The sequence below is a fragment of the Natator depressus genome, chromosome 27, assembly GCF_965152275.1.
Source record: "Natator depressus isolate rNatDep1 chromosome 27, rNatDep2.hap1, whole genome shotgun sequence".
Classification (NCBI taxonomy): Eukaryota; Metazoa; Chordata; order Testudines; family Cheloniidae; genus Natator; species Natator depressus.
The window spans coordinates 7,844,109-7,871,116 of NC_134260.1; the positions used below are offsets into that span (position 1 = coordinate 7,844,109).

The following is a 27,008-nucleotide window of genomic DNA, read 5'->3' on the forward strand; positions in this document are numbered from 1 at the left end:
TAAGACACCTGTCTTATTACCTAGGCATCTTAGTATCTTAGTCTGGCCTGGCATTCAGAGTAGTTTCTGATTGATATGTCATCTAACCACCGTTCTCTTTCATCAAGACAAGCAGAGTTCACAAAGCTTTCCTCAGAGCTGCCATCTAAAAGAGCAGATCAGACTCAACCAAAACACTGAGCTGAGCCCCTCTTTGGTGCTCTGTCTAGGAGCTGATGGTTCTGGTTGAAAGGGAGCACCAGTATGGGGGTAGTCTCCCAGACCACTTGCCATGATTTGCGTTCCCTTATGCTACTCAGCGCCTCATCCCACTCTGCATCTTTGGAGTATTGAACAAATCGTGGCAGCTCGGTGCTATGAAGTTTCCACCTGCATCCCCCCGATCTGTTACCGTCCCTTCATGTGGCTCAGCTTGTGGTTGGAGAACCAAGCCGTGGATCTGTCAGGGCCTTTTGTTTCTCTCCTGTTTCATCCTGCCCCTTCGCTTTTTTGATACCACTATTGAAATTCCTCACTGTGGTCTCTAAGCTACCAGAGGCCTCTCAGATTTTAACGAGCAAATACCGAGCAGTGCCAGGGAACTATAAAAGTCAGCTCGCAGGCTTGTGTTAGATCCACAAAGGGCTGGTGCCTTCTCCAGAGAACAAAGTGTCAGTGTGTTTAGTGCGTTGCGTGTTGGCCAGTCAAGAAAAGAATGTGCGTGTAAGACAGGAGGCCCTGCTGGAGTCGCTCTAGGAACTCGTTTCTTCCAGGAGAGTGGGAGCATGATCCATGTTAGAAGAAAACACTTGCTGGGAGCATGGTCCGGTGTCTAAATCAGGGTGCTAGGATTCTATTTCTGCCTCTGTGACATCAGGCAAGTCACTGCCCCTCACTGTGCCTCAGTTTCCCTTTCTGTAAAATGGGGATAAACTCTTCTAGCTGCTAGATGTGATGTGAAGGCTCTGCTGCTATTTGTATAGCAATTGGATCCTCCTATGGAAGGCGATACGCATGGGCGTGATTTTCAGAGGTACTGAGCAAACTTTGACCATTTAACTGCAGTTGTGGTTGCTTAGCACTCATGAAAATAGGCCCCATCATTCCACTTGTGCAGCCAGATTAAAGGACCACCTCTCATCAAAGCATCTCAAAGCACTATGTGCCGTTGCTGTCATTAATTGAACCTCCCCTCATCACTTGGGAGACAGGTCAGGAATTACTACTGATGTGCCATCACGGGCAGGATGGAACATTTACAACGTACACAGCAAGGAAAGAACATTCCTGTGTCCAATTGAATCAGCAAGTGTCATTTAGCAAGACGGGGCAATTAACTGCATCAGAAGAGGGCTCGGCTCAGTTTTGTATTTATATGTTGGTGATAGGTAGAGGCCCCCAACAGTGATCAGGGCCCCATTGTGCTAGGCACATTAGAAACACAGAGACTCCCTGCCCCAGCAATTTTGCAGTCCAAATAGACTAGACAGAGGGGGAAAAGGCACAGGGGAGAGGGAGCGACTTGCTCAGGATCACCCAGCAGCAAGTCAGTGGCCGAGATGTGAACATAACCACATCTCTTGACTCCTAGTGCAGTGCCCTACCCATTAGACAACGCTGCCTCTTCATAATAGAAAGCACTAAAGGAGTCACTATTTGTGCCTGGTTTTAATAAAAGCTTCTGGGTGAGAATGTCTGTGGGCTTCCACCCCCAGAGCAGCGCCCACAGCACTTGCCCTTACTAGCACGTCAGCTGGAGGAGCGGGGGGGGGGGGGGGGGGAAGGGGGGTCACCGTTCAGCATAACCCACTGCTCACTTGGGTCGGCTGACAGACTGATACTGAACTCCTCCCCAAGCACGCTCCAGCTTGCAGGCTCATTGGCCTGCACGGTGGTCCAAGCCACGTCCATTCCACCGGACTGACCTGTCTGACTGCCCTTGTTTGTGGGCTTGAGCTGACAGCCTGCCGCCTCCTTTCTTTGAGTTTTGTAGTGTGAAACTTAGCTACCAAATGTTCTGGGATTACCCTCCACCCTGTCAATCATTCCTCTGAAAACCAACATAGTGGGGAATAACCAAGCTTTACTAATTTGCTCTCAAAGGCCCTGATCCAGCAAAGCATTTAAACACATGCTTCCCTTTAAAATCACAGTAGTTCAGTGGATTTCAAGGGGCCCGCTTGTGCCTAAAGTTAAAAGTACAGTGCAGAAGAGGACTACCTCTTTAGGCCCTATGGCCCCAAACCAGCAGATTCCCATCCCCACGTTGCCTCTTAGCTAAGGTGTCCAGTTTGAGCTCTTTGCATCTTTTCTCCTTTGCCAGTCCCTTGATCATTTCTCTTGCTCTTCTCTGAGCATCCAATTTCCCCACTTTTTTATGTGGTAGCATGTTGCCTAGCACTGAACCTTGTACTCCAGGTTCAGTCACAACAGAGCTACAGCCAGAGGGACCATCGCAACCATTCTGCTTGGCATAATGCCTGTTCACAGACAGCCCAAAACTACAGTCACCCTTTTGGCAGCCACATGACACTACAAACTCTTTCCAGACCCGTCTGGAGGGTCTGGTTGGAGACATGCTTGCTCTCTTCATAGCATAGTCTCCACCTCTTTACTCAGGCTGGAATGACTTTGACTCAGGTCTGGGAAACACACAATGTCCTTGGCATTCTCCCCAGGGGCCTTCTGGGGAATCTCTTGGGTTGGGGAGGGCACAGAGTTGTCAGAAGCAGAGGAGCTCGGGATATATCCCAGCAGGCTGGTGTGTGAGGACAGTGGCAGGACCCGGTGCTTGGCACTCTGCTGCATCCCTGCCCCTGCTGCCCCCCGTCCAGTGATGCTCATGCTGACGCTGTTGGTGGTGTGTGACACCAGCCCACCATAATAGCAGCTCCCCCCTGTGCTGGTGACTCGTGTTTTCTGCTTGAAGTCCAGCGCCAGGCTCCTCCGGAAACGGGCTTTCTTAATCTCCGCCTGCACCTGAGGGAGAGAGCCGGCCTGTCAGGGCAGGGCAGTAGAACAAGACAATTGCACAGGCATTGCCAGCCACCAGGCCTCTCGGCACACACCTCACAATACCCCAAGCCTGAGAACAGAGATGGCAATAAGATTCCAGGGCCCCCCGACGGGGTTTGTTGTGGGGAAAGGGGCATTTCCCTGCAGCCCCACCCATCTCCTCAGTGTCTGCTCCATCCATCCCTTGACCTTCCCTTCCAAGCTGCATTGAGGGAGGGGATTACTCAGGGGATCTCTCCCCCATACTGGTGACCAGGAGGAGGCTGGTCAGTGGACTCAGCCGGCACAGAGTCCAGCCTGCACTCCACACGGGCTCAGCTTTAGGGATCACTGGGCAAGCGAACATCAGGCAACACAGCACCAGAGAAAACGCTGCAAGGTGGTGAGCAACTCCGAGGAGGAGCCGACTGCCTTCATCACCCCTTGGCTTCGGGTCAAAGCAGGCACTCGGATCCAGAGAGCTCAGTGTGGGTCCAATCTCACTCCCATTAATGGCCAGGGGCACAGGATTGGGGCCAGGGTGAACTCAGGAGTGTTCTCCAGCCAGGCAGCAAGTCTGGTGTTTCCGTTCACACTGAGAGTGAATTGCATGAAGCTGGATGGCCCCCGGTTAATGGCCCGGGGACTAGACCTCTTCTCCCACAGACCAGGCACCCTATAGGCAGGGGCAGTAAACACAGTCCTTAGGCTGCCTGGCTGACTTGACTCACCTCTGTTCCTGATTGATCTCCTATAGGGCTAGAGGGGGGAACTCAGCCTCTACAGTCCTTAGCCTGAGCCTATCAGCAAGGGGGCCAATGAGGGCCAAGTTAGGGTGACATACACACTACCCCCAGTAGGGCCTGGGCTTAGGCTGATGCTCTGCACCTCAGTGCAAGTCAAGGACAGTTTCCCTCCTGCTCCATGAGGACTGTGCCAAGTCACGTAAGAGTCAAAGGTTATTTCACAATCTGTTCGAAGGACAGGGGTTCCACAAGGTCAGAGGGAAAAGGAGCTGCCTCCCCCCTGAACAGCCCCAGAGGGAGAAATCCCATGGGTCCCCTTGGGCTCAGGATAGTAACTCTGATCTGTGCTTCCCACAGCCCAGGCTGAGCTCCCACATAAGATGACAGGATTGGAAAGGCACACATGTACCTACCAGAGCCAGGGACAAGCTGCAGGGCTGAGCCCATCTCACTTACCTCCCCGTTGCAAAAGCAATAGATAAAAGCCACAAAGAAACCCTGCCGAGAGACCAAGAAAGAGCGAGTTTTCACCTGGGGGTGCTGGAAACAAACTCCCAGCATGTGCCCAGTGCTGCTCACTCCCTCGCAGGTCCAAAGAGCTCAGGGCTCCAGGCACCTTGACCCCATTTCTATTTGCTTTATGCATGTCTGTGGCCATTCCACCAGGACAACAGCCCCACTCGGCCCCCACATGGCTTTCTCCCCACTCCGTGCACTGGTCCCAGCTTGTTTAACAGAACAGCTCTTCCACTGGCACCATCTATGCAGGGCAGCTACAGCCAGACTGTGGTGCATGTCCCAGGAGGGGGCTCTGTCACGGGGTGACTGTCCCTTTAAGGGGTAATGGTGCCACCTCTGCCCAGGTGGGGAAAATGAATTCAGCCACCTGATGGGCAGGTCACGTGCTTAACTCAGTCCAGGGCTGGAGATAAAAGGGAAGCCTCCAGAGATGCAAAGAAGGAGAAGGGAGGTGCTTGCTTCTCCTAGTCTAGAGCAAATGGCTGGACTTCTAAGGTGCTAGCTTGGAGATGGTGAATGAGGGCTGCAGCCAGCCTGAGTTATCAGCACAGTGCCTAGGAGGAGGGCTGTGGGACCCCTCAATCAAGGGGAGAACAAGGGTTGGATTTGAGGGGTGAAGGAACAGCTTTGTTAATACACTGTAAGAGACTTAATAAAAGAGACCCGTAAAGGGGGAATTGGGCGGAGCTCTGACAAGTGCCAGAAGAGGGAGCTGAGGGCAGTGCACCTTCAGGGCTGTGTTGCTCCACAGGGAGGCGCCCTGCAATGCTCCTATCACAGGCTCCAGGAGACGCACTGAACCGCTTGACAGCCACAGCAGGGGATTGAGGGGGGCTTTCAAAAGGGCCCTTAACCCATGAGCACATGGGAAGCGAAGGCGCATTTCAGGGCCCCTCAGAACATGCCTACCGCTTCCTCTGCCAAGTGCCTCACAGATCATCTTTCTGCCTTTGGAGCCAGCACTGGACCATGCAGCAAGAGGAGAGCTGGGCGAGAGCAGGAGGGCTGCAGACGTACCTGCGAGGAGTTGAACAGCATCTCGTAGTGCATCTGTATTTGCCATAAGACGCCGGAGACTTCAGTGTAGGGCATTGCCATGAACACCACGTAATGGACCCCAAAGAGTGGCATCAGCACCAGGGTGGACTTCAGCAGCTTCCTGAAAGGTAAAACCATTCCACAGGTTTGTCTGCAGCTGCTCTCTCTAACCCTCTGTCCTCAGCTTTTCAGCCACCGCCTAGGATTTATCCTACAATACCCTGGATAAAATAGTAACAACCTTACATTTCTTATAGCATTTTTCCTCCCCAAATGCTCTTTGCAAGTACTTCACCTGCCACTGCAAGGCAGCCACCTCTCAGGCGGAACATGGCAGCTGATTGACAACACACAGCAGCAGCAGACAACAGTTTAGGTTAAAAAAGGAAGTGAATCCTCTCTCCAGGTGAAACTGCAGGGAGGTGGGGTTCGAAAAGAAAAGACTAGGATGCTGAGGCTGCCCCTAATCTCACAAAGGACTTGGGGATATTTAATGCCCATGAGTGTTCAGCATCTGATTTATGGCACAGTGCCCCCTAGCAGCTGATGCACTGGGTCAAAGAACACTAGCACCACTGGGTTTTCCTTGCAATCTCCCATTGCTTACTTATCTTGGGAGCGCTGGTGAGTTTCCAGTCCAAGGCAGGATGTGCATCTAACCCAAATCCTAAGTGGCGCTATATGGAGCAAAATAAAGCTTTTGGGGGTGTGATATTTGCTACAGCAAAAAGTGACAAAGCATTTTGTTCTTCAGGGGAAAGCAGATTGGCTGTGGGGGGCTGGGAGAGATTCACACCTCCCTTTGCCCCGAATAAAAATGCATCGCTCAGGTGGCTGAATGGGCATGTCCCACCCCACTCTAGAGGCCTCGTCTACTGGCCAGTGCTGGAGGCTGGATGCTACATGGCAGTGGATAGGACAGTGTGTGGGAGACAGAGGTTCTGGTCTTGCCTATACTGTTTGCCAGCAGGGTGACCTTGGCCAAGTCAGTTCCCTTCTGTAGAATGGGGAATAGAGATCCCGACCTCCTTTTTAAAGCACTTTGAGATCTATGCATGGGACGTGCTATGTTAAGAGCCAGCTATTAGTACTGTTTCCTCTGCTGCACCATAGTCTGGGCCGAGATGCATCTCCACTCAAGCAGAAGGTTCATCAAGTCAATTGGCAGCTGCCCATTGCTGCTCACCTGTACTGCTGCCGAGGGTCTAGCTTCCCCGTGTTTGTCTCCCAGAGCTTCGACGCCAGAACCCGCACAATGTTGAGGAAGAGGACGAAATTCACCTGCCGACACACACCCACAATCACCTGACAAGCCATGCACGCAGAATGTGGCCAGTTTAAGGGCTTGTCCGTGAGGGGAAAGTGACCAGCGTAACTATTGTAGCTGAGTGTCCACATAGGGAGCTATTCCAGAACAGCTCTAGTGCTTTGAATTCATACCCAGAATAAGTTCCCTGTGTAGACACACCCTAAGTGATCTCCTCTAGCTAAGGACTGGATATAAATGTCCTCAGGGAGGATCTTATATTGGGACACTGTCAAGATTAAATTAAGGGCCTGATTCTCCATTGCCCTGCACTTATACCAGTGAAATGGGAATGCTACCCAATTGCAATGGTGGTATTTTGCACTCCCTTTGCACCAATGTAAGTGACTGTACACACACAGAGGGGCAACAAAGAATCAGGCCACAATGTTTTTGAAAATAAACCCCGTGTCTGGGTGGCTAATAACCCTCCTCATTGAAAATGATCCTCGTTTGATAGTCTTGTTCGTCACGTAGCTGGGATGGTGAGCCCTCAAGCGGCCACCAGTGCCTCCAGTTAGTGCTGATCCTGGTAGTTCCTAGGAGCCCCAGTCCTGGCCCAGGGCCCCACTGGCCTAGGTGTTAAGACCCTTTTCTTTTTCTAATTATGTTCTTTCAAATGACCCTCTTTTCTTAAGCTTGTGAAAATACGTCTGTGAAAGCTTCTGGTTACGAAGCCAACGTGTGGCTCAGAGCACTAAACAGCGCCTCTTTCAAATATAAATGAAACAGTGATAAGAATTTTCTCAGGGTAAGTAAACCTGTAGCATGCACAACTTCTAACCCCGAGAGAGTGGGACACCTGCCTGTTAAACAGAGATCATGGGCTCAGTCCTGCTAGGGGTGATGGGCTTCAGCAAGTGTGTGATTAAGGGACAGGTTTAGAAAGGTCTTTAGGCACTGAAGGATGCAGATAAGTGCTAAGGGGGGGGCGGGGTGTACAAAAGTCCCCAAGCAAGTTAGGTGCGTATCTGTATCTTTAGACTGTAAGGCTCAGATCCTCAATGGTGCTTAGATGCCCAGCTCCCACTGATTTCAGTGGCAGTTAAAGGTTCATAGGAGCTTGTAAATCTGGCCCTACATGCTTTGTTGAATCAGGGCCCAGGGATCAGCATCTCTCAGGACTGAGCCCTGTAAGAGATGACAAAGCAGACATTGCCAAGATACTATGGCAAACAATGCACGGATTGGAGAAAGGAGATTAGCCCATTTCTATATCTACTGAATCCAGCTGGGTTTTTTAGGTGACTGTGATCAGGACAAGTCTGCCAGAGAATTCTTACCACAATGGCTGCTAAGATAGGGACTTGATAAATCCACTTCATATTCCCAGCGCTGAGGTCCCAGCATCTGAGGAGACCAGTAAGAAATGCTTTGGAGAAACCTGAAATAAGGGGTGAGGAATATAGCCCGTTGATAGCTCCCCCTTTCCATCTTGGACCGAGCCTGGGCGGGCAGAAGGCTGATCCTACAGCTGGGGTGATTCTTCCACACACATTTGCACCCCAAAACATAACCAATGAGAGTCACATATGTTAACTTTAAAAAAAGTCAACAAAATCCAGATCCTGGGTCAGATCTCTCCCATGGCAGAACTCTGTTCTGCATGCTGCAGGAAAGAGGAGGGGGCTTTTTCATAATAATAAGACTGCTTTGTATCAGTGACCTGTCTTCATTATTTACCCCACACACCACCACCCATCTGTCAGCTGCAAACTCTTATCAGCAATTACGTTATATTTTCTAGCAGATCATTAAGAAAAGTAGTCAATGGCATTGGGCCCAGAACCAATCCTTGTGGGACCCCACCAGAAACACACAGCCTCATTGATGATTTTCCATTAACAATTATGGTGTGAATCTAATACATTGAATATGGGCCATATTGACTTTGTATAGTGCTATTTTTTTATCAGAATGTTATGCTGTACATTGTCAAACACCTTACAGAAGAATATTACACCAACAGATACCTTTATCAATCAAACTTCTAATCTCAGCAAACAGTATCATGTTTATTTGACAAGGCCTAATCCACAAAATTATGCTGATTGGCTTTAATTCTTTAGTAACTGATTCACTTATCACTTGTTCCAGTATTCTGCCCATGGTCAATGTCAGACAAACTTCCCTATATTTGCCTTCTGTAAATTTTGGCACAATTTCTTCCAGTCATCTGGAGTTTTCTCAGTTTTTTATAAGTAGTTTAAAAATTAATGTCAGAGTTCCTTAGAACATCTTGGCCAACTCTTTATTTTTAAAACTCTTAGGTACAAGTTATCTAGATTTGGTTACTTTAAAATGTTTAATTTTAGTAGATGCCTTTTAACATCCTCCTTACTGTATTTCATCACCCTTATATGATATGAAAACATAATCTAGCTTCATTCTAAATACAAACCAAAAAGATTTATGGAACACCTGCCTTTTCTATATAATTACTGAAAATTTTATCCCAATTTTGTTCGGATTCCTTTTGTGCCTGACATGTTTAAAAAATTCCTTTTTATTCTCCATAACCCTGTTGGCCATAGATTTTTGTTGATACCTTTAGCTTCCCTTATCAATTGCCTGCATTTTTAACCTTCTGGTATGTATATGTTCTAATCTCCCTCTCCTCCATAAAAGCCTCAGTCAAGCAATTCAGAGATTTGGTCATCTGCAGATTGCAACCACCCAATTCAATAGGATCAGGCAGAGAGATTTGCACTACTGGCCAATTCTCACCCTCCCAAATGGTCCTTTGGAGAAGAAGTTGAACCTACGTACTGTGTATCCGCCAGGGAGGCCCTGACACTGGCCCAAACAGACACAAATACAGCAGGGAGACCTGGAGGGAAACAGAACAGGCAGTATGGTTGAAGCATCAGGTTTGCAAAATGAACCAACGCCAGGAATTTAGGTGTCCCACTGCCCTCTCCTAGCTGGAATCAGAACTGCTGACCTGCGTGACATATGCCCTGTACAGCTTAGAATAGATTCTCCTTTAGGGCTTGTCTACACAGAGACTTAGTGTGTGTCAAACCAAGGTGCGACTCTACAGAGTACTCTCTTGCAGTGCACTAACTAGCCATGTGGACCCTGCTTTACCATGCGCTACAAATTTCACAGTGCGCTTTGATGCTCTGGAGCTTCCAGTCAGCATGGCAGGTGGATGCGCTTTTGGTGGGAGCAGTGTCTGTGCTTACCCCAGCCAATGATGGTGAGGACCCACAGGTAGTTCTTGTTGGAGAGGAAGGCCATGAAGATCAAGCTGTGCAGGTAGAGCCCCTCCACCAGAATCCAGTAGTGGTTGGTGGCCAGGAAATAAAGGAAAAGTGTCACAACCACCTTGCAGCCCACCTGTGGTCATGGAGAAATTGGAACCACATTAGGGCCTCAATTCCTCTACACGTCCCCCCTCCTGAGAGATCAGGGCCATGATCTTAGAGAGGGAGGCCCCCTCGCTACTCTCCTTTAGGTCCCGCCTGGCAGCGGTTACTCTGGCTTTGATCTGCCTCCTGCCCATAAGGGAGGAAGTTGTCGGGGTAGGAATGGGGAAAGTTCCCACCCACTAAGAGATTGGAATGGAGGGGGCAGGGCCGGCACAAAACCAGTGTGATGCCCAGTGTTGTGAAATAGCATGCAATCCAGCAACCAAAGGGTCATCTGCCCTCGGTCACGCAGCTCATGGTTTTATTGGGATAACAGGTATGTGCTGTGTTCCTCTTAGCTGGAAAGGCTAGGGCCAAATTGTGTAGGTGTTGCCCCTTCCCTCCCCCCAGCCCCTTAAGGGTTAACAGAAGCCTTTTAAGCCATATCACAGCACTGGCTTCCCTGAGCTGTGCTGAGCACTACTGTGAATGACAGCGGGCAGCTGTGCTGATCTACACTCTCCTTGGACGAGCTCTTTGCTCATTAATTCACCCTTTTGTTAAAGCGGGAGCTGCAATCCTCCACACTCATCTCTTGCAAGATAATAGACACAGCTGCATCTCTCTGCTTCTCGGCCTTCCAGGGAGAGATTGTCCCCCCGCAACCCCAGACTCTGTACAGACATTGCTTCAGTGGCGTACAGGGGCGGCCAAGGCACTGCAATGGGCGGAGGAGACATTCCCTCAGACTCAGGCAAAGTGTAGGGCAGTAACACGTGGTCCTACATTGTCCCCGCAAGAGCCCATAATGACACAGCCCGGGTAAAGCTGCCATAAATTAGAGCGACCCCAGAGGCTGCTCTACTTTATAGCGGGGGCTGCGCAGGCAGAATCTGGACAGCTCAAAAGTAGCTTAAAGCCCCCTCTCCCTACCCTCTTCCTGGTCTGCGCCTTCCTCCACGAGGTGCAGCCCAGAATTCCCGCCCCCCCCGCATCTCTTCACACTTCTCCAGGATTCCTAACTCCTCTTTCCCTCCCCTTTATTCCCTGTGGGCTTGGGGAAAAAGAAGAGGGAAGATGAGTTTTTCAGCTACTTGCCAGCTGGGTCCGGTGTCCCAGAAAGGGGCCCAACTCGCCCTTTAAATCATCCACTCTCATCTTCTCCGGCTCCTCGGGCAGCGAGCCGGAGTAAAGCACCACGTCCTTCACGAAGATGCTGGCGGCCCGGCAGATGAAGGAGGCGAAGAGGTGAATGTGGATGTAGTTCCGTGTACAGTGCAGGTGCCTGCCCCCAGGAGAGGGAGCACGTCAGTGACAAACGCCCACCCAGTCAGCAACGCGTCAGTGACAAACACCTGCCTGTCGTCACAAACAGCTGAGGTTCACCAGGAGCCGTGAGGCTCACTGCGTTTGGGGGCATGGAGAGGGGGCGGAACCAAGGTTTTGGAGCTGGCCCCTTGTAGATATAGGCTCCATTTATAAAAAGCTGGATCTGGCTTGAGCTTTGCATGTCAAGCCCCCAGAAAGTAGGGCTGTTTGCCTCTGGCCATCTGGCCCAGCTCTGTGAGAAATGCAGAATAAAATGGATCCGGATGTTTCTGGACTTTGGGAAATGGTCTGTGGTTTGGCCTGAGACTTGAGCCACTGTTTGGGTTGGGCTTTCTTTGATCTAATCCGGCTACCCATCCCTGCTGGCTGATGACTCTGTGCGGGGCTCTCCTAGAAGGCAGGGTGAGTGCAGGGGCTAGAGGATGAAAGGGGAGTGGTCAATTGCTCCTTCTTACTTGAAGTAGCAGAGGATGCCCACGGCAACGATGAGGGAGGCCAGGGAGATGGAGTAGCCGATGGTGTACATCATGTGCAGGCGGTCAAACACCTCCTGGAAGGGAAGGACACAGGATGGTCCCCAACAGCCCATTCTCACAGCTACATCACAGGAAGCAAAGTAGGACATGCAGAGCCCTAATGTACCCTACCAGCTTGGACAACGGAGATGGCCACCAGGTGAGACCAACCTGGCACATCTCCTGCCGGCTCAGCCATGGAAAGGTGACTTCTAGCCAAGGCCAGCTCACCATGGGAGGAGGCTCCCAGCTCAGCTCCTGTGTGACTCCACCAAGGGGGAGGTTCTCATCTGCCTGCCTGGGCACGGCTGCTGCCTACCGCTCATGGGCTTTCAGACCTGGAGCTTTGGCTGCTCTCAGAAGCAGGATGCACATGAGGCCAAGCAGCTGGCCAGGCCTGGGATTCTGCTGAATCAGCTCAGGCATCTGGACAGCAGGGGGCAGACACAACAAGCCCGCTTCCCACCCTCCACCCCTTCCCAAACTGCTGGGGGCAGAGGAGGAAATCTTCACCTTCCCCCACCTCTGGTTTTGAGTATTTGGAAGGGTACAATCAGCAAGCTGATCCCTTTGGCTGTCGCTGGAGGAAGATGAGCAAATAGAAGCTCCCACCAGCACACGGGAGAAGGTGGCAAAGGCATTTAATCAGGACGTGTGATGAGCACCGGGTTCATAGAATCATAGAATATCAGGGTTGGAAGGGACCTCAGGGGGTCATCTAGTCCCACCCCCTGCTCAAAGCAGGACCAATCCCCAATTTTTGTTCCAGATCCCAAATGGCCCCCTCAAGGATTGAACTCACAACCCTGGGTTTAGCAGGCTCAAACCACTGAGCTATCCCTCCCCCCAGTGAAGAGTCTGGAGCTGCCTCTATCCCCCTGCGGTAGAAGGTTGCTTTGCTGCCAGCAGTCATTCTGAGCTCAGGGGCTTCCCCAGCCTCCAGCGGCGCCTCTCCTCAGTTACCCCACCCCACGTCCCTTCCCTCTGGCTGTGGTTCACCTTCTCTCGGCTCCGGCGCTCAGGGGTGAGAAACTCAGTGCATTCCGTGTAGTTCGCCCACGTCTTGTTGATGTTGAGCGCTAGCTCCCAATTCCCATAGGCATCACAGAGTCTGTAGGCATGGCCTGAAAACAAGGACAGGGTCAGGGCGGTTGGACCTCCAAGAAACCCAACGGGCCAAGCCATTGCAGAGCAAATCAAAGGACTGGAAGGGACCACAATAGATCATTTAGTCCAGTTCCCTGCACTCAAGACAGGACTAAATATTATCTAGACCATCCCTGACAGGGGTTTGTCTAACCTCTTCTTAAAAAACTCCAATGACGGAGATTCCACAGCCTCCCTGGGCAATTTATTCCAGGGTTTAACCACCCTGACAGGAAGTTTTTCCTACTGTCCAGCCTAAACCTCCCTTTCTGCAATTTAAACCCATTGCTTCTTGTCCTATCCTCAGAGGTGAACGAGAACAATTTTTTCACCCTCCTCCTTGTAACAGCCTTTTAATCCCATGTTCCTGCAACAACCCATGGCTCCAGACCTCAGGTGGGATCAAACCATCAATCACAGGCACACACCCCAATCACCGTTAGCTGTTAGAGACGGCAGCAGGCTGTGACAGTGGCCGGGGGCTGAGTGCTAGGGAGAGACATGCTCATGGGTGCTAATCCAGGATAATATGCTTAGGTGTTGCTCATCCCTGTTAACTAACTAGGACTGGTCTGAGCCTGTCCTCAGATGAACTAGGTTGTACTCATCATAGCAGTATCAAAGCACCTTGTCTGGGATGTTCATAGGGGTGAAATTGAAGTGATTTGAGCTACTCTCTCTGAGACATCTTTGAAAACCATCTGTTGAACTTGCAAAGCCAGTGAGGTGAAGCTGGGGCAGACAGGGATGTTTTCCAAGTGTACCTTTATGGTTGAAGTCGTAGATGTACTCTGGACACGGGACCGACACCTGTTGGCTTGGGGAGCCCTCGGGCCAGCAGATAATTCCGTCCCATTCCGGAAAGCAGCTGGCATCTAGCCAATAAGCAAAGACCCGGCTCGTTACTGGTATCATTATTATTTCACGTTTATGTTGCATGCTCTGGCCACAGCAAGCTTGGACCCCATGACGCAAGGCGCTGGACAAACATAATAAGTGGCAATCCCTGCTCCAAAGACCTTACGGTGTAACTAGACAAGCTGGAGCAGCTAGATGAGGCAAACAAGCAGGCTGGGGTGGGGTGGGAGAGACAAGATAACAAATAAATAGAACGGGATGGTCTCAGTTCTTAGCTGCTCAGCAGCAGTAATCCCAGCTCATCTCCTGCCTGCCCATTAGCAGGCTGTCTTTTACTGTGTGTAAAACCAACGAGGAGTCCTTGTGGCACCTTAGAGACTACCATATTTATTTGGGCATAAGCTTTCGTGGGCTAGAACCCACTTCATCAGATGCATGGAGTGGAAAATACAGGAGCAGGTATAAATACATGAAAGGATGGGGGTTGCTTTACCAAGTGTGAGGTCAGTCTAACGAAAGAAATCAATTAACAGCAGGATACCAAGGGAGGAAAAATAACTTCTGAAGTGGTAAGAGAGTGACCCATTACAGACAGCTGACAAGAAGGTGTGAGTAACAGTAGGGAGAAATTAGTATTGGGGAAATTAAGTTTAGGTTTTGTAATGACCCAACCACTCCCAGTGTCTATTCAGGCCTAATCTGATGGTATCCAGTTTGCAAATTAATTCCAGTTCTGCAGCTTCATGTTGGAGTCTGGTTTTGAAGTTTTGTTGTTGAAGAATTGCTACTTTTAGGTCTGTTATTGAGTTGGGTTGGGTCTTTACAAAACCTAAACTTAATTTCCCCAATACTAATTTCTCCCTACTGTTACTCACACCTTCTTGTCAGCTCTCTGTAATGGGCCACTCCTTACCACTTCAAAAGTTATTTTTCCTCCCTTGGTATCTTGCTGTTAATTGATTTCTCTCGTTAGACTGACCTCACACTTGGTAAAGCAACCCACATCCTTTCATGTATTTATACCTGCTCCTGTATTTTCACTCCATGCATCTGATGAAGTGGGTTTTAGCCCACAAAAGCTTATGCCCAAATAAATTTGTTAGTCTCTAAGGCGCCACAAGGACTCCTCATTGTTTTTGCTGATACAGACTAACACGGCTACCACTCTGAAACCTTTACTGTATGTATTATTTAATTTTTCATTAGTGTGTCCATGAGAAAGGTCAAGGGGCCCCACCTTGCTATTCAGAGCTGACTGAGCACATGCAACGTGCCATGCTGGACTAGTCCTCTGGAGCACCTGGCCCAGCATCTTGCCTCCAGCAGAGGTTAGTGTTTGAAGTGTACACACCACATGTCAGCACCTTGCACCACAAGCTAATTCACCTGGCTAACTCTAGCCTCCACATGCTACTGCCCTGGGCACCGGGTGCTATAGACCAGCTGCCTAGAAATGACCCAGACCAGGACGCTTCCAGATGCTGTAGGTTTCTTATACAGAAACACTGGTTCCTAGGCAATTACTACAGGCAGGGGGCATCACAGCACATCTGCTTACAAGCGTCTCACTCCGATGAGGGAAAGGCTTCCAGCAGGACTCCCCCTTGCTGGGGTTTGTTTGTGGCATTGCGACTGGTGATTTCAGGATGAGGCCAGCAAGCTGCAGATGGCCAGCCTAGCGTTATTGTTATTTATTTGTAGCATCGTGACGGCTAAGAGCCCTGCAGAGCTGTACAGAAACAGAACAAAAAGATGGTCCCTGCCCTCAAAGAACCTGCAGCCTAAAGAATCTGGCCCAGTGTTCACTGAAGGTGATGGACAGATTCCCACTCACTTCCGAGGGCCTGGAGTAAAGCCCCCAGGTGAAATCCTGCCTTCAACAGGAGTTTTGCCACTGACTTCAACAGAGGCAGGATTTGCTCTGTGTGGTTTAACCAGCTCTCTCGGCACTGACTGAGCACAAAGGACACAAACTGGGATGGTACCTTTGATTTTCTCCAGCTGGGTGTTGACATTTGTTTGACATTTCTCTTTCGCTTCACCCAGCAGATAAATCTGCTCTTCCTTGGTGAGAACGTCGTCCGTGTCAACCTGCCGAGCCAAAAACAAAGAGATGGGGCTGCAGTCCTTGTGCTGCCTTGGGGCGGTTTGCAGAGGGAACAGTCAAGGCTTTCCAAGGCCTAGTCTACACTACAGAGCTAGGTCAACACAAGGCAGCTTATGTCATCCTAACTCTGGAAGTGTCTACACTTAAAATTCACTCCTGCCGACGTAATTGCCCTGCTATGCGGACTTAATAACTCCACCCCCATGAGTGGCATAGAGTCAAGGGCAACACTGCATTGCTTACACTGACTGTTACTGGCTTTCGTCCCACAATGCCCCACACTGACAGGGGGCCATGTCCTGCCAACCCAGTCCCCTCCGTCCCAGCTCCCTGGGATGGAGGGGACTTGGTTGGCAAGACACTGAGTGAGTGTAAGTTATGTGGCTTGATAAGAGAAACATAAGTGTTATTAATATTGTTGTTAATTATTTGTATTACTGCACTAGCTAGGAGTCCCAGCCATGGCCCATCACCCCATTGCACTAGGCACTTCACAAACCCAGAACAAAATGCCCCAAAGAGCTTCTAATCTAAGTACAGAGCCAGACACAAACATACAGCAACCAAAGCCAAGTGCCATGTACGTAGCACTGCCAGGAGCCAACACTCAGTGGCTAATTGCATCTCTCTAGTTAGCCAGTCTTCTGTATTTTTAAACAGTGAGAGATACCAAGCAATTAAGAGATCTCGGTCTCTCCCTCCCTGTGCCTCTGGTTCGCTTCCTGCCCTTTGCCTGGCTATTTAGGTTGTTTGCTCTGTCTCTCACTGTGTGGCCCCCTAGCACCAGGAGGCCTCTACACACTGTTGAAATACAAATAATCATAAACAATACCAGGGATTCCACGTCATTTTTTTAAACTAATGTTTGCTAAAGCCTGGTATGAAATCAAAGCAGCGAAGGTGGCTAACACCAGTAAATGCGACCCAGCTCGTCCATTCTTCCCCTAAGTTTTGTTTTGCTTTTCTGAAAGGTGACAGGATCTCTCCTCCCCCTGCCTATTTCCACTGTAATAGTCCCTCTTGCGTTTCCTGGCAGTGGTCCCCGAGGGGCATACATTGTATCAATACCCCCCCGCCCAAAAAAACCCATCCATGTCCTGTGGCTATCGCCAGGCCTTACTGAACATGATGCTTGTGGTTGTGACTCTGTGTGAGCCTGCAATGGAAATGCTGTGCGGTTTTAATCTTTTGTAACTCATAGAGTCAGTCATAGGGTTTAAGGTCGGAAGGGACCTCAGATGGATTGGATAAATGGACTATAAGGTGGATAGAAAGCTGGCACACACTGCAGAGGATGGTGAAAAACCCCAAGGTCGCTGCCCATCTGACCTGGGGGGCAATTCCTTCCTGACCCCACATATGGCCATCAGCCAGGCCCCGAGCATGTGAACAAGAATCAGCCAGACAAGCACCCAAGACGGAGACTGCTCGATACCACCTCAGAGCTCACCCCCTCCACATCTCCAGTCGGGGCCATTTCTGATGCTCCAGAGGAAGGAGATAAAAATCCTCCCAGGATACATTACTGATGAGCGAAAAAGCACATGAACAAACCCACTAGGGTTAGACTGATGAAGGAGAGAGAGGATGTGAAGCAGAGTTACAGGTCCCATCAATTACCTGAACCGGGCAGAGCTGAATCCTCCTGCAGAGACACCAGCACCGTGCAAAGCCATCTGGCTTCCTGAGTGAAAGCGTCAGAACTGGAGCCTCTCCCAGCCTGCTCTAAAACGCTGTCCACCCACCGTGTAGGGTCAGGCATCCCTCCTGGGGTGTTGGCCTTTTTCACAAAGGGTTAGACTGTGCCTTATTCTTACTACACCAGGAAGGGAAGCAAGGCCCCTGTACCCCCTTGCACAGCCTACCCAGATCTTAGGACTAGTCTGAGGCAGAGAGCAGCCCCTGTTTCTGAATACTCCTGCCTGGGACCACGGAGGAGAGACAACACTTTCAAGGGCTACAGTAGCTTATTTCCACCCCTGGACCAGAAGGGAGCAGGACAGGAATTGTGATTGAGAGTCATAACTCCTTCCTGAAGCTGCTCCTGGATCAGAGCAGTTGAGCAATGCACCCCAAAAGAAATTAACTTTAAACATAGAGTCCAGCTTAGGCCTCCTCCCTAGGCTTGGCTGCTCATAGGGCTCCTCTTCTGCAGGACAGCTCAGCCCATACCCTAGATCCTCACACTCCCTAGAGAATCACTCCCATCTTCCTTATTCTTGGCTGGGATAATGAGTCAGCAGAGCCTGCTTAACATCTCACAGCAGGATTTACACCCGCTGCTTAGAAAGTGGGATCATGGGATAACATGGAGAGCACCATATTACTGTAAGGGATCCAACCAGCTCCTCACAGCCCCCCGTCATTCATTATCACCCCCCTGGCTTTACCTTTGCCTCCCAAGCCAACCTGCAAGAACATATGCAAAGGCCAAAATAATGAGTAACTGGGATGTTATTATTGGAACTTGATCTCTGGTCTCGGACATGGGGTCGTTTAAACTTTTAGCCTTGTGTTTCCCTCTGCGTCTCTCCGTTTTGTTGCACTGTGCTGTGGAAAAACAGCATCACCCCTGCTTGGTTTTAAATAGGCCACCATTCAGTTTCCCCTGAGAGTGCCCTGCAGGCCTGGACTCAACAACATGCATTAGGGCCTGTGCCAGAGACAGGCAATAAAGCCGGGAGAAAATGGAAATGTTAATGAGAAAAGATAACTGGCCAGTCAGAGAGGAAATGAGGCTGCAAGAGCGAGGATGAGACATATCTGTCCGAACCATGGCCAGGCGCTGCAGGTATGAATGGCTTGTGATGGTGTCCGATAACCTTGGGCCGGACCTGGGCAAGAGAGTACACACACGGTTCACTATTCTGGCTCTCATCCTTTCTCCTGCAAAATAGGCAGGAAATGGATGAGCAAGCAGAGATAATGGAGGCAACAGCTCTGGACCTGCAATCAAGGAGCAGGCATATAGAGGGGCAATTAAAGCGTCTGTCGGGGCAGGGAGCCCAACAAATACTGTGTGGCCGATTTAACGGGGCTCCAAGGAGAGATGCTGCTGCATTTTTTAGTTTCCCTCTAAATCCAGGCTGCCCAGATAAGAGAGGGGAATTAAAAATGCTCCAAAGAGAGGCTCAAATATAAAGGGCTTATCATTGCTAGGAGTGTGTGTGTGTGAGGGAGAGAGATCTGCAATCAGAAAGCCATGCACAAGGTGAATTCTGTCCGGGACAGATTGCAGTAGCTCAGTTGCAGCTCCGCCCAGTGCCACGCCATCAAAGGGAAATAGACATTCCTTCCTCCCGGCTCCATGAGCCGTCCACAGTCTGTGATTTACCAGAGTAGCTTCCATCCACAGAGCAGTGTCTCCCAGCCAGCGCTGCCCCCTCCAGGGAATACAGCCCCAGCCCCATGGATCCGAGCAGAGGGGGTTCATCAGCATTGCGGGGAACATGTTGTGGGAGCGTCTCTCCTGTCTCTGAACCACCACCTGGAACCCATGAACACAATCTCCCCTCCACTCATGGGTAGAACTTAGCCCCTTGAGTCCATGAGAATGAAGGGCCCTCAGAACTTCCCAGAGAGGATGGAGATTCCACCACCTCTCTAGAACTGTGTAAGGAGAGCCAGACTTTGACTTTTAGTTCTAGCCAACTAGTCGCACTTGTGCTGAGCAAGGGAAAGATCCAGAATGGAGTGTGGCTTAGCAGTTAGAACAGGGGAGCTTCTGGGACCAGGATTCAGTCACAGCGGACATGAGGCTGACAGTGATTTATCCTGAGCACTAAGATGTGGCCAGCATCAAGTCATCTCATTCCGTTGTCCTGGGAGTCAGGACTCCTGGGTTCTATTCCTGGCTCCGCTACAGATTCTGTGCATGACCATGGACAGGTCACATCACCTCTCTGTGCGTCACTTTCCCCTGTGTGAGATGGGGCTGACTATCCCATGGTGTGAGGCTTGGAGATCCTTGGAGGGGTTCAGATGAAAAGGAGTAAGAGTCCAAAGCCCCAACTGAGATGATTTCAGCTTCCACGGCCCACCTGGTGAAGTCTCAGCAGTGGGTCTCGGGCTGTGGTGAGCAAAGCTCACAGTGAAATTCAGCTCCGCGTTCCTCCTTGCCTTGGCAGGGTCCTCGTCTGGCCCAGATGGCCTCCTGGCAGCAGATCATGCTGTCCAGGCTTTTTAGCCCATATCGATATTAAGACGTTGTTTCGTTTTATTTATTTATTTAATACCTGCACTAACGACCCCTCTTTCCAAAGGGAGCAGACGCAAGACACGGGAACATAAGTGATTGCTTAGAGGCAGGAGAGGGTAAATAGCTCGTGAGCAAGCACCAGAAGTGGATGTACTGAGTGCAATTAATCTCTGGCTATAAATTAGTCTATTCAGTAATAGCCTGAGGTAGGCGGAAGGAACAAAGTGTGCTAGCGCGTGCTGCCAGTTACACATGTGTAAATCCACAATGACTCCACTGAAGTCTGTGGCGTGACACCAGTGTAACTGAGAGAAGAACTTTGCCCTTTGGCTTCTATTAGAGGTTGCCACAAAAATGTTTTCTTCGTCCCTGCTCACCCCCAGATCACACTGGCTCAAGATCGGTCCTGGACTAGTCCCAGATTTATGGGCTGGTATCTTGAAGCTCATCAACCCTAGAAACATTGTTGTCTTTATCCCTTTGTGGAGCTGGTATTCTAGGCTTTCCAGTGGCAGCAGCTTGTCCTGCCTGGTGCCATGAGATCTTTAATGATCACAAATCAATCCAGATCTTGGTCTTACCTCTCATCCCAAAGACGCACTCCTAGCAGCCGGGCACCTCCTAGCAGCATGCTGGCCCCTTGATTCAGTATCACAAACCCTCAGATTATAAACTCTTTGGATGAGGGAAGTCATCCTATGTCGGATTTTAAAAAGCATGCGAGGCAGTGTGGGCTAGTGTGAAGAGGTGTTGTGGCTATGACCTGCCAAGCCCAGAGGTGCCAGGGCTCAGCCTCGGCAAGCCCGGGCACAAATTAAGCCCTGGATAAGGCACTGAAAGACCTGGACTCTGTTGCTTCTCTGCTACTGACCGGCTTCTTGGCAAGTCACTTCACCTCTCTGTGCCTCGGTTCCCCCTCCTACCCTTTGTCTGCCGTGTCAATTTACATTGTAAGCTCTTTTGGGGAGGGACTGTCACTGTGTGTTTGTACAGTGCCTAGCACAATGGATGACCCTGATCTCAGTTAGGGCCTCTAGGTGCTACTGTAATATAAATAATAATAACGTATAGCCCTACATAAACAATTATGATAATATTGACTTAGGAGGGAAGAATGCCACCCGCTGAATCACCAAGAGCTTTCTATAGAGCACCAGATTATCTTTGGAAATCTCCAGCCCCAAAATACTGACCAGGCCCAGCTCTGCTCAGGGTGGAAAGTCAAGAGGGTAGGGAATGAAATGGTGCAATGGAGCTGCTCTTGCCTGATTTAACATGGTCCTTTCCTCTCCTCTGCTAAATGCCCATTCAGAAATATTTGTCTATTCCATGTGGCATGTCAGGCTTCTGCACAGGCTACTCCTTATTCATCCCTGCTAGCAAACTGTATTTTCTTTCCCAGTGATTGTGGAGCCTTTCACTTCACGACCAGCAACAATGAATCCCCCTGTAGCTTTAATTTTTGACGACACCATGCGAAAGTTAACAGGCTTTGCAGCCCTGTGGAGGAGAAAGGGGAAAACGAAGCGTTCATGCTGCCCTGCTCAAGATCTTCCTTTGAATTATTACCCAGCTTTCACCTCGCAAAGAATATGCGGGGGGGGGTGGCACTGGAGCTCACTGCTTGGTTAATTTCACTGGGCGTCATCAGGGTGTGTAATCGCAGCAGGTGGTGCTGTGCTCTAATCCTGGTTGGGCTTGGGGGGCTCCCATGCCCATTTCATGAGACCTTGCAACTTGTTTTGGGGACTGAAATGGCAGAAATCTCATAAACTTAGACGAGCCGGTGAAACTTCTGCCATCTTGAATGGTGGAAATCTGAGCTCAGCAGCTCTTGCCCGATTTCGGACACGTCTGAACTCGGACCCAGAAACTGGCAAAGAGGCTCCTTCTGGTTATGGATCTGATCTGGAACCAATGTGATGGGAACCAGTTTGGATCTGGGGGTTAGAATCCAACAGCTCCTGAGTTAAAAGGGGATTGGATACCAGGTTCTAGTTAGCGTGAGTTACAATAGCAGTGAAGCTCCATCAGCATAGCAGCGGCATGGGCTAGCCCCACCAGCCGGGGACCCGGGGTCCACATGCGAGCAGCTGCCAGCCCATACTGCCACGGCTTCACAGCTTACTCGAACCAGCTTTGATCACGCTCGGGTATGGCTGCAGGTGCTGCAATCACACCTCCTGATCGCACCACCCGTTCCCCAAGTCAGCCAGAGCTGGGGAAGCAGCCTACTCAGCTGGCGTGGGAATGGGATGGGAGGCGGGAGCGCATGCAGAGGGGCTGCTCAGCATGAGTTTGTCACGTGTATTTGTGGCTTTTAATTGCACGGGCATTGGCCCCCCACAACCCGGGCAGAGGCGTTTTAGAAATGAAATTGTCCTATGGCCACTGTTCAGCCTTGCGCTCTGCTCTGCCAGCTCTTGTGAGCTAAGCCAGGTTGGTATATGGATGGGAAACCTCTAAAAAGGAGCAACCAGGAAGTGGTCCAGTGGATGATGTCCTCTGCCAATGTCATGACACTAGGGGGCACCATGGTACTGCATGGGGCCTTTTGCATGGCACAGATAGCTGAGGTCCTGCCCACCTGCAGTTATTAAAGATCCTCTTTGTGCAGCCTGTTAACCAGGGTCCTGGTGGGAATCTAAGCCAGCTGATTGCATTCCACCCTGTCAAATTCCCTCTTTAATTTCAATAGGATATAGGATTCTTCTTTCCTTCCTGTCCTATACTGCTGTGCAGTTGTGGGTGTGAGCTGTTAAACAGCTGCCATGTTCTACCCCAGAAGTGGCTGCATTTCAGCAGCAAATGAACGGCTCCCTGTGTGCAATCTGTGAAGTGCTGTCGGATGAATGATGCTGTAATAAGGATCTGACAGAAACACAGGAGTTCTGGTAAGAAACTTTAGTCCCCGATCACAGTTACCTGCCCTGGATTAAGGTTAATGCTCCAGGCACATGACAGGGTCAGCTCCCAACCACTAAAGGATTATTATGCAGCGTTTTTCCAGGCTCATTTTATGTATTCGCAGTGCATTAACACCCCTGTCTGCTCCACCTCTGCGGGAAAAGATTTGAGACCGATCACAGTCATTTCAAACTGCAACTGGACTGCTCCTACTACGCCCTTGAACTCATGTGCCACGTGCTCTGGATCTAAAATATAGTCAGATCTGAATGAAGCAATGAAAACAATGGGAAAGTAAACTTTCCCCCGGCTATGGCCAGTTTCATGGCCTAATCAAGAGCAGCCCAGAGTTAATTGCATCCTATTATTTGAATCTAGCCTTGTGCTGGGGGGTGGGGGGGACAATTGCTTTTCCTGTATAAAATTAAAATAACAACAGGTTGCAGGTCACAGAGCAAACAGTGGGGGCAGGCTGGGGAATTTTTCTGGGCTCATTAGAGGTAGGAAGGTCTTTGAAATGACTGGGGATGGTCTTTAGCCCCAGCATTTACACCGCGGTTTGGATCCATGCTTTTGGTTCCGCCTCTCACAGAGAACAGCTGTGAGTGTTTGAAGTTGTGCCCATCGCAAAAATACCACCAGTTTGGCATGAGTGGTGCGGCCTCTGTTCAGTGGAGACCTAGGACTGGCATTTCAGAGCCTGGTGTAGGACAGGCTCAAGGTGCACTGGAAGAGCTGCATGAGGGAAGCCTGGAGCCAGGTTTGTAAGGTGCATTGGGAGCAGCACCGCTTGGATCAAGCTAGTGCTATCAGCCCCTGAGTTTCAGACGCTCTAAATTCACTCAGTCATAAATGCTCTGGGGGCCCTTCTGTCTCTGAGGTTCCTTCTAGGCAGGGGCAGTGAACTCTCTGCCCCTGGATGTTTATGAGAAATGGAAAGAATTTTCAGTTCGTGATATCATTGTCTCTTATAAAAAGATTTTAGCAGCTACATGAGAGTCCGCCTGTTTCCATCTCCCCCAGTCGAGCCTGGCACATTCAACTGCCCATGGTCAGCTCTAAGCTCCAGCTAGCAACATGGTGAGAAGTCACAAGAGAGGGGAGGTGACGGATCCTCCCAGCGGGAGCAAAGGAAGCCAGAGACCTGCCGTTACATCCCGCTGAGCACTGCTGGCGCCAGGGTTTGTGCAGCCCCAGGCATGCGTCTGAGGAGGGGGCACAGCAATACCCCTGTGCACGTACTTTCTCTTCAGCTGACTGGTGATTTCACCTCCTTTAATGAGGTCACGTCCCATCAGCTTTCAGCAGTGAAAGAAGGGTGGTCTAGTGACTAAGACACTAGACTGGACTGCAGGAGAGCTGAGTTTGATGTCCTGCATATCTCTGGGCAAGTCACTTAATCCGTGCCTCGGTTTCCCTGTCTGTAGAACTGGGATAAATAACACTTTCTCCCACGCATTGCCTGCCTCGTCTGTTTATACTGTAATCTCTTTGGGACTTGAACTGTCTCTTAATGTTATATGTACAGCGCTTAGAGCTATGGGACCCTGATGTAGGCTGTGGCCTCCAGATGCTACTGGAATTTAATTAATTGAAAGACACGAGGGAGGAAGAGAGAGCAGAATATCCAAGTCAAACCCTTCTCAGGGTCAACTTTTCCAAGAGTGGAATTTTGCCCTGAGACGATCTCAAAGGTTTTCATACAATGCAGCCCATCAGTAGAACGACTGTCCTATGGACACCTCCCACTCGCTATCCCAGAACAGCTCTGAGACAACGGCAATTGCTTCTGTGGAAAAGTAAATGCTCAGATGTACCCTCAGCTTCTTTGAATGCAATTTAGCAACTGGAAACAAGGAGGATCCAGCATCATGTGACCAGCCACCTGTACATGGAAAGCCAGAAAGTGTTCCACGGGCCGCAGCCCCGGGACCCTGCCCTCAGAGATGTCTGCACAGCAAGCAGGTCCCACCATTGATGGATGTGGGAGGGGCGGCGAAAAATTTATAGTCGGGTTATTAGGGAAAAATCACTTTTATTTTATTATTAGATATTTTTGACTTGGAAACTACCTACTTTATGAGCTTTAAGACTAAACTTTTCAAAGGCATCTAAGGCCTTAGAAATTATTTGCTACCCCAGCAAACCCTCCTAGTGTAGGCACGTCTTATGCTGGTAAAAATGAGTTCTTCTGCCAGTTCACTTTAGACCAGTGCCCCAATCAAAACAAGCTGTATCGACAAAGGCACTGGTTTGCTGCATAACTGCACCTACACTCTGACTTTTGCCAGCACTAAGTCAGTTAGGGGTGATTTTTTTCACACTCCTAATTGCCAGAGTTATGCTGGCAAATCTTTTAAGTGTAGACCAGACCTACAGGAGTTAGGTGCCAACGTCCATTGACATTCAGTGGGATTTGAACACCTTAACTCTCTTTAGGGCTCATCTACACGTGAGTTACACTGGAATAGCTATTCTGGAATAACTCCAAGTGCGGACACCCTTATTCCAGAGCAACAGTGTTCTTGTCCCAGTTACCTTCATTTGGAAGTGGATTAAGCTAACCTGGAAGAAGACACTCTTAGTCCAGAAAAGGAGTGCCCACACTTGGAGTTCTTCCAGAATAGCTATTCTGCTTTAAACTCACACCCTGCGTTATTCCAGAATAACCTTCCTGGGGCAGACAAGTCCTAGAGGCTAGTTGCCAACCTCAATTGCTAGCCCTCTTTTCCCCACTGCCCCACTACTTCTGAATACCCTTACTGTAATTCTCAGTAATGAGCCACTCATCACACTCAGGCAGGCTGGCGCTCTAGGGGGTTAGCAGCTTGCATTCAACCCCAGCCTCCCTAAACGAGCTCTCCTGGCCCCACTGGGTACGTATTCCCATTACTAGCACACACTGAAGCCCACACCACCACGTACTCACTGCTATTTTCAATGAAAAAGCTAGATTAAAGCTATTTTGGGCATCTTTACGTAAACTGCAAGTCGCATCCCCACTTGTAATGTAGACATAACCTCACAGACTTCAACTCCAGCGGCTAAGCAGGGACAGTCTGTTTGTTCTGTGTTCCTACCGCACCTAGCACAATGGGGTCCCGGCCCTCGGGTAGGGCTTTCAGGGGCTGCTGTGATATAAATAATACTAACCTGAGTTCCTGTCTTCACTGCTACGTTAACCTGAGTGAAGACCACACCTTGGTGTGAAGTGTAGCCAGACCCGAAAGAAGGACGGACACTGGGAGAGCGCAGAGAAGCGGACTTACCAATGCACAGACCGAGCTCAGAAGACAGCCGCAGAGGAGAGTAGCCAAAACGCTGCTCCCATGGACCGACCCCGCCATGGTCCCCAGAGCAGGCTGCAGGTGCGGTGCGAAGGGAGAGTTTGGGGCTCAGCGACACACTGGGCGAGCCCTGCTCCAGGCAACAGCCATCTGTTCAACCCAAATCACTCCGGGTGTGGACGGCCGGGCTGGTGACAGATCTGCTGGAATTAAGAGGAACGAGCATCTTCCGGTCTTAAACAAATTCTGCCCCAGACTCCCCTGGGGTTCTCCAAGAGATGCAGGCTTAACCCAAACCAGAAATCTTGCTTTTCAGAGCCTGGGGCCAAGCGTGGCGCTCGCTCCAGCCAGTCGTTCTGCAGGATGCTGCTTTCTGTGTCCTGCTTCCAGCTGCATGGGAAATTATCAAACACGGGGGGCTTCTCTCCCCCTCTCCCGCCCCACCAGCATGCACGCTTCTTTCTATTTGGTCTCTTTGTCTCTCCTGCTCTAACTGGCTCTGGGAGCATTTGCAGACACACTGCTGCTCCTTGTTCCCGGTCAGATCTGGATGGCAGAGGTTTATTGGCTTAGCCCTAGGTGCTAAAATCCTGTCCAGTCAAGGAAGATTCCCCCTCCCTTTTCAGCAACTTTTCCCACCGCCTGGTGGGTCATTTCTCAGCTGTCAACCTTGTCCCCCACTGCTCTCCATGTCTCCAGCTCCCAAACTGATCTCCCCAAAAGCAG

The 27,008-nt window shown here is 50.1% G+C and overlaps 1 protein-coding gene across 1 annotated transcript; it reads right to left on the reverse strand.

Moving 5' to 3' along the window:
- Positions 1 to 2,086: 2,086 nt before the first annotated feature.
- Positions 2,087 to 26,657, reverse strand: LOC141978495 (parathyroid hormone/parathyroid hormone-related peptide receptor-like). Its single transcript, XM_074940644.1, has 13 exons — positions 26,265 to 26,657; positions 15,769 to 15,874; positions 13,690 to 13,800; positions 12,779 to 12,903; positions 11,720 to 11,814; positions 11,034 to 11,220; positions 9,771 to 9,924; positions 9,352 to 9,412; positions 7,866 to 7,932; positions 6,463 to 6,557; positions 5,256 to 5,397; positions 4,176 to 4,217; positions 2,087 to 2,958 (listed from the first exon to the last, which is right to left on the reverse strand). Exons 1-13 carry the CDS (start codon positions 26,340 to 26,342, stop codon positions 2,569 to 2,571), a joined length of 1,653 nt encoding a protein of 550 aa, XP_074796745.1. The 5' UTR covers positions 26,343 to 26,657; the 3' UTR covers positions 2,087 to 2,568.
- Between the last annotated feature and the right edge of the window lie 351 nt (positions 26,658 to 27,008).

Coding starts and splice junctions, on each gene's coding strand:
- LOC141978495 (XM_074940644.1), bottom strand. CDS start 26,342: ATGGCGGGGTCGGTCCATGGGAGCAGCGTTTTGGCTACTCTCCTCTGC. Junction 7,933..9,351: donor GCCTCCCTGGCGGATACACA/GTACGTAGGTTC, acceptor TGGTCTCCTCAG/ATGCTGGGACCTCAGCGCTG. Junction 5,398..6,462: donor GACCCTCGGCAGCAGTACAG/GTGAGCAGCAAT, acceptor TTTACCTTTCAG/GAAGCTGCTGAAGTCCACCC.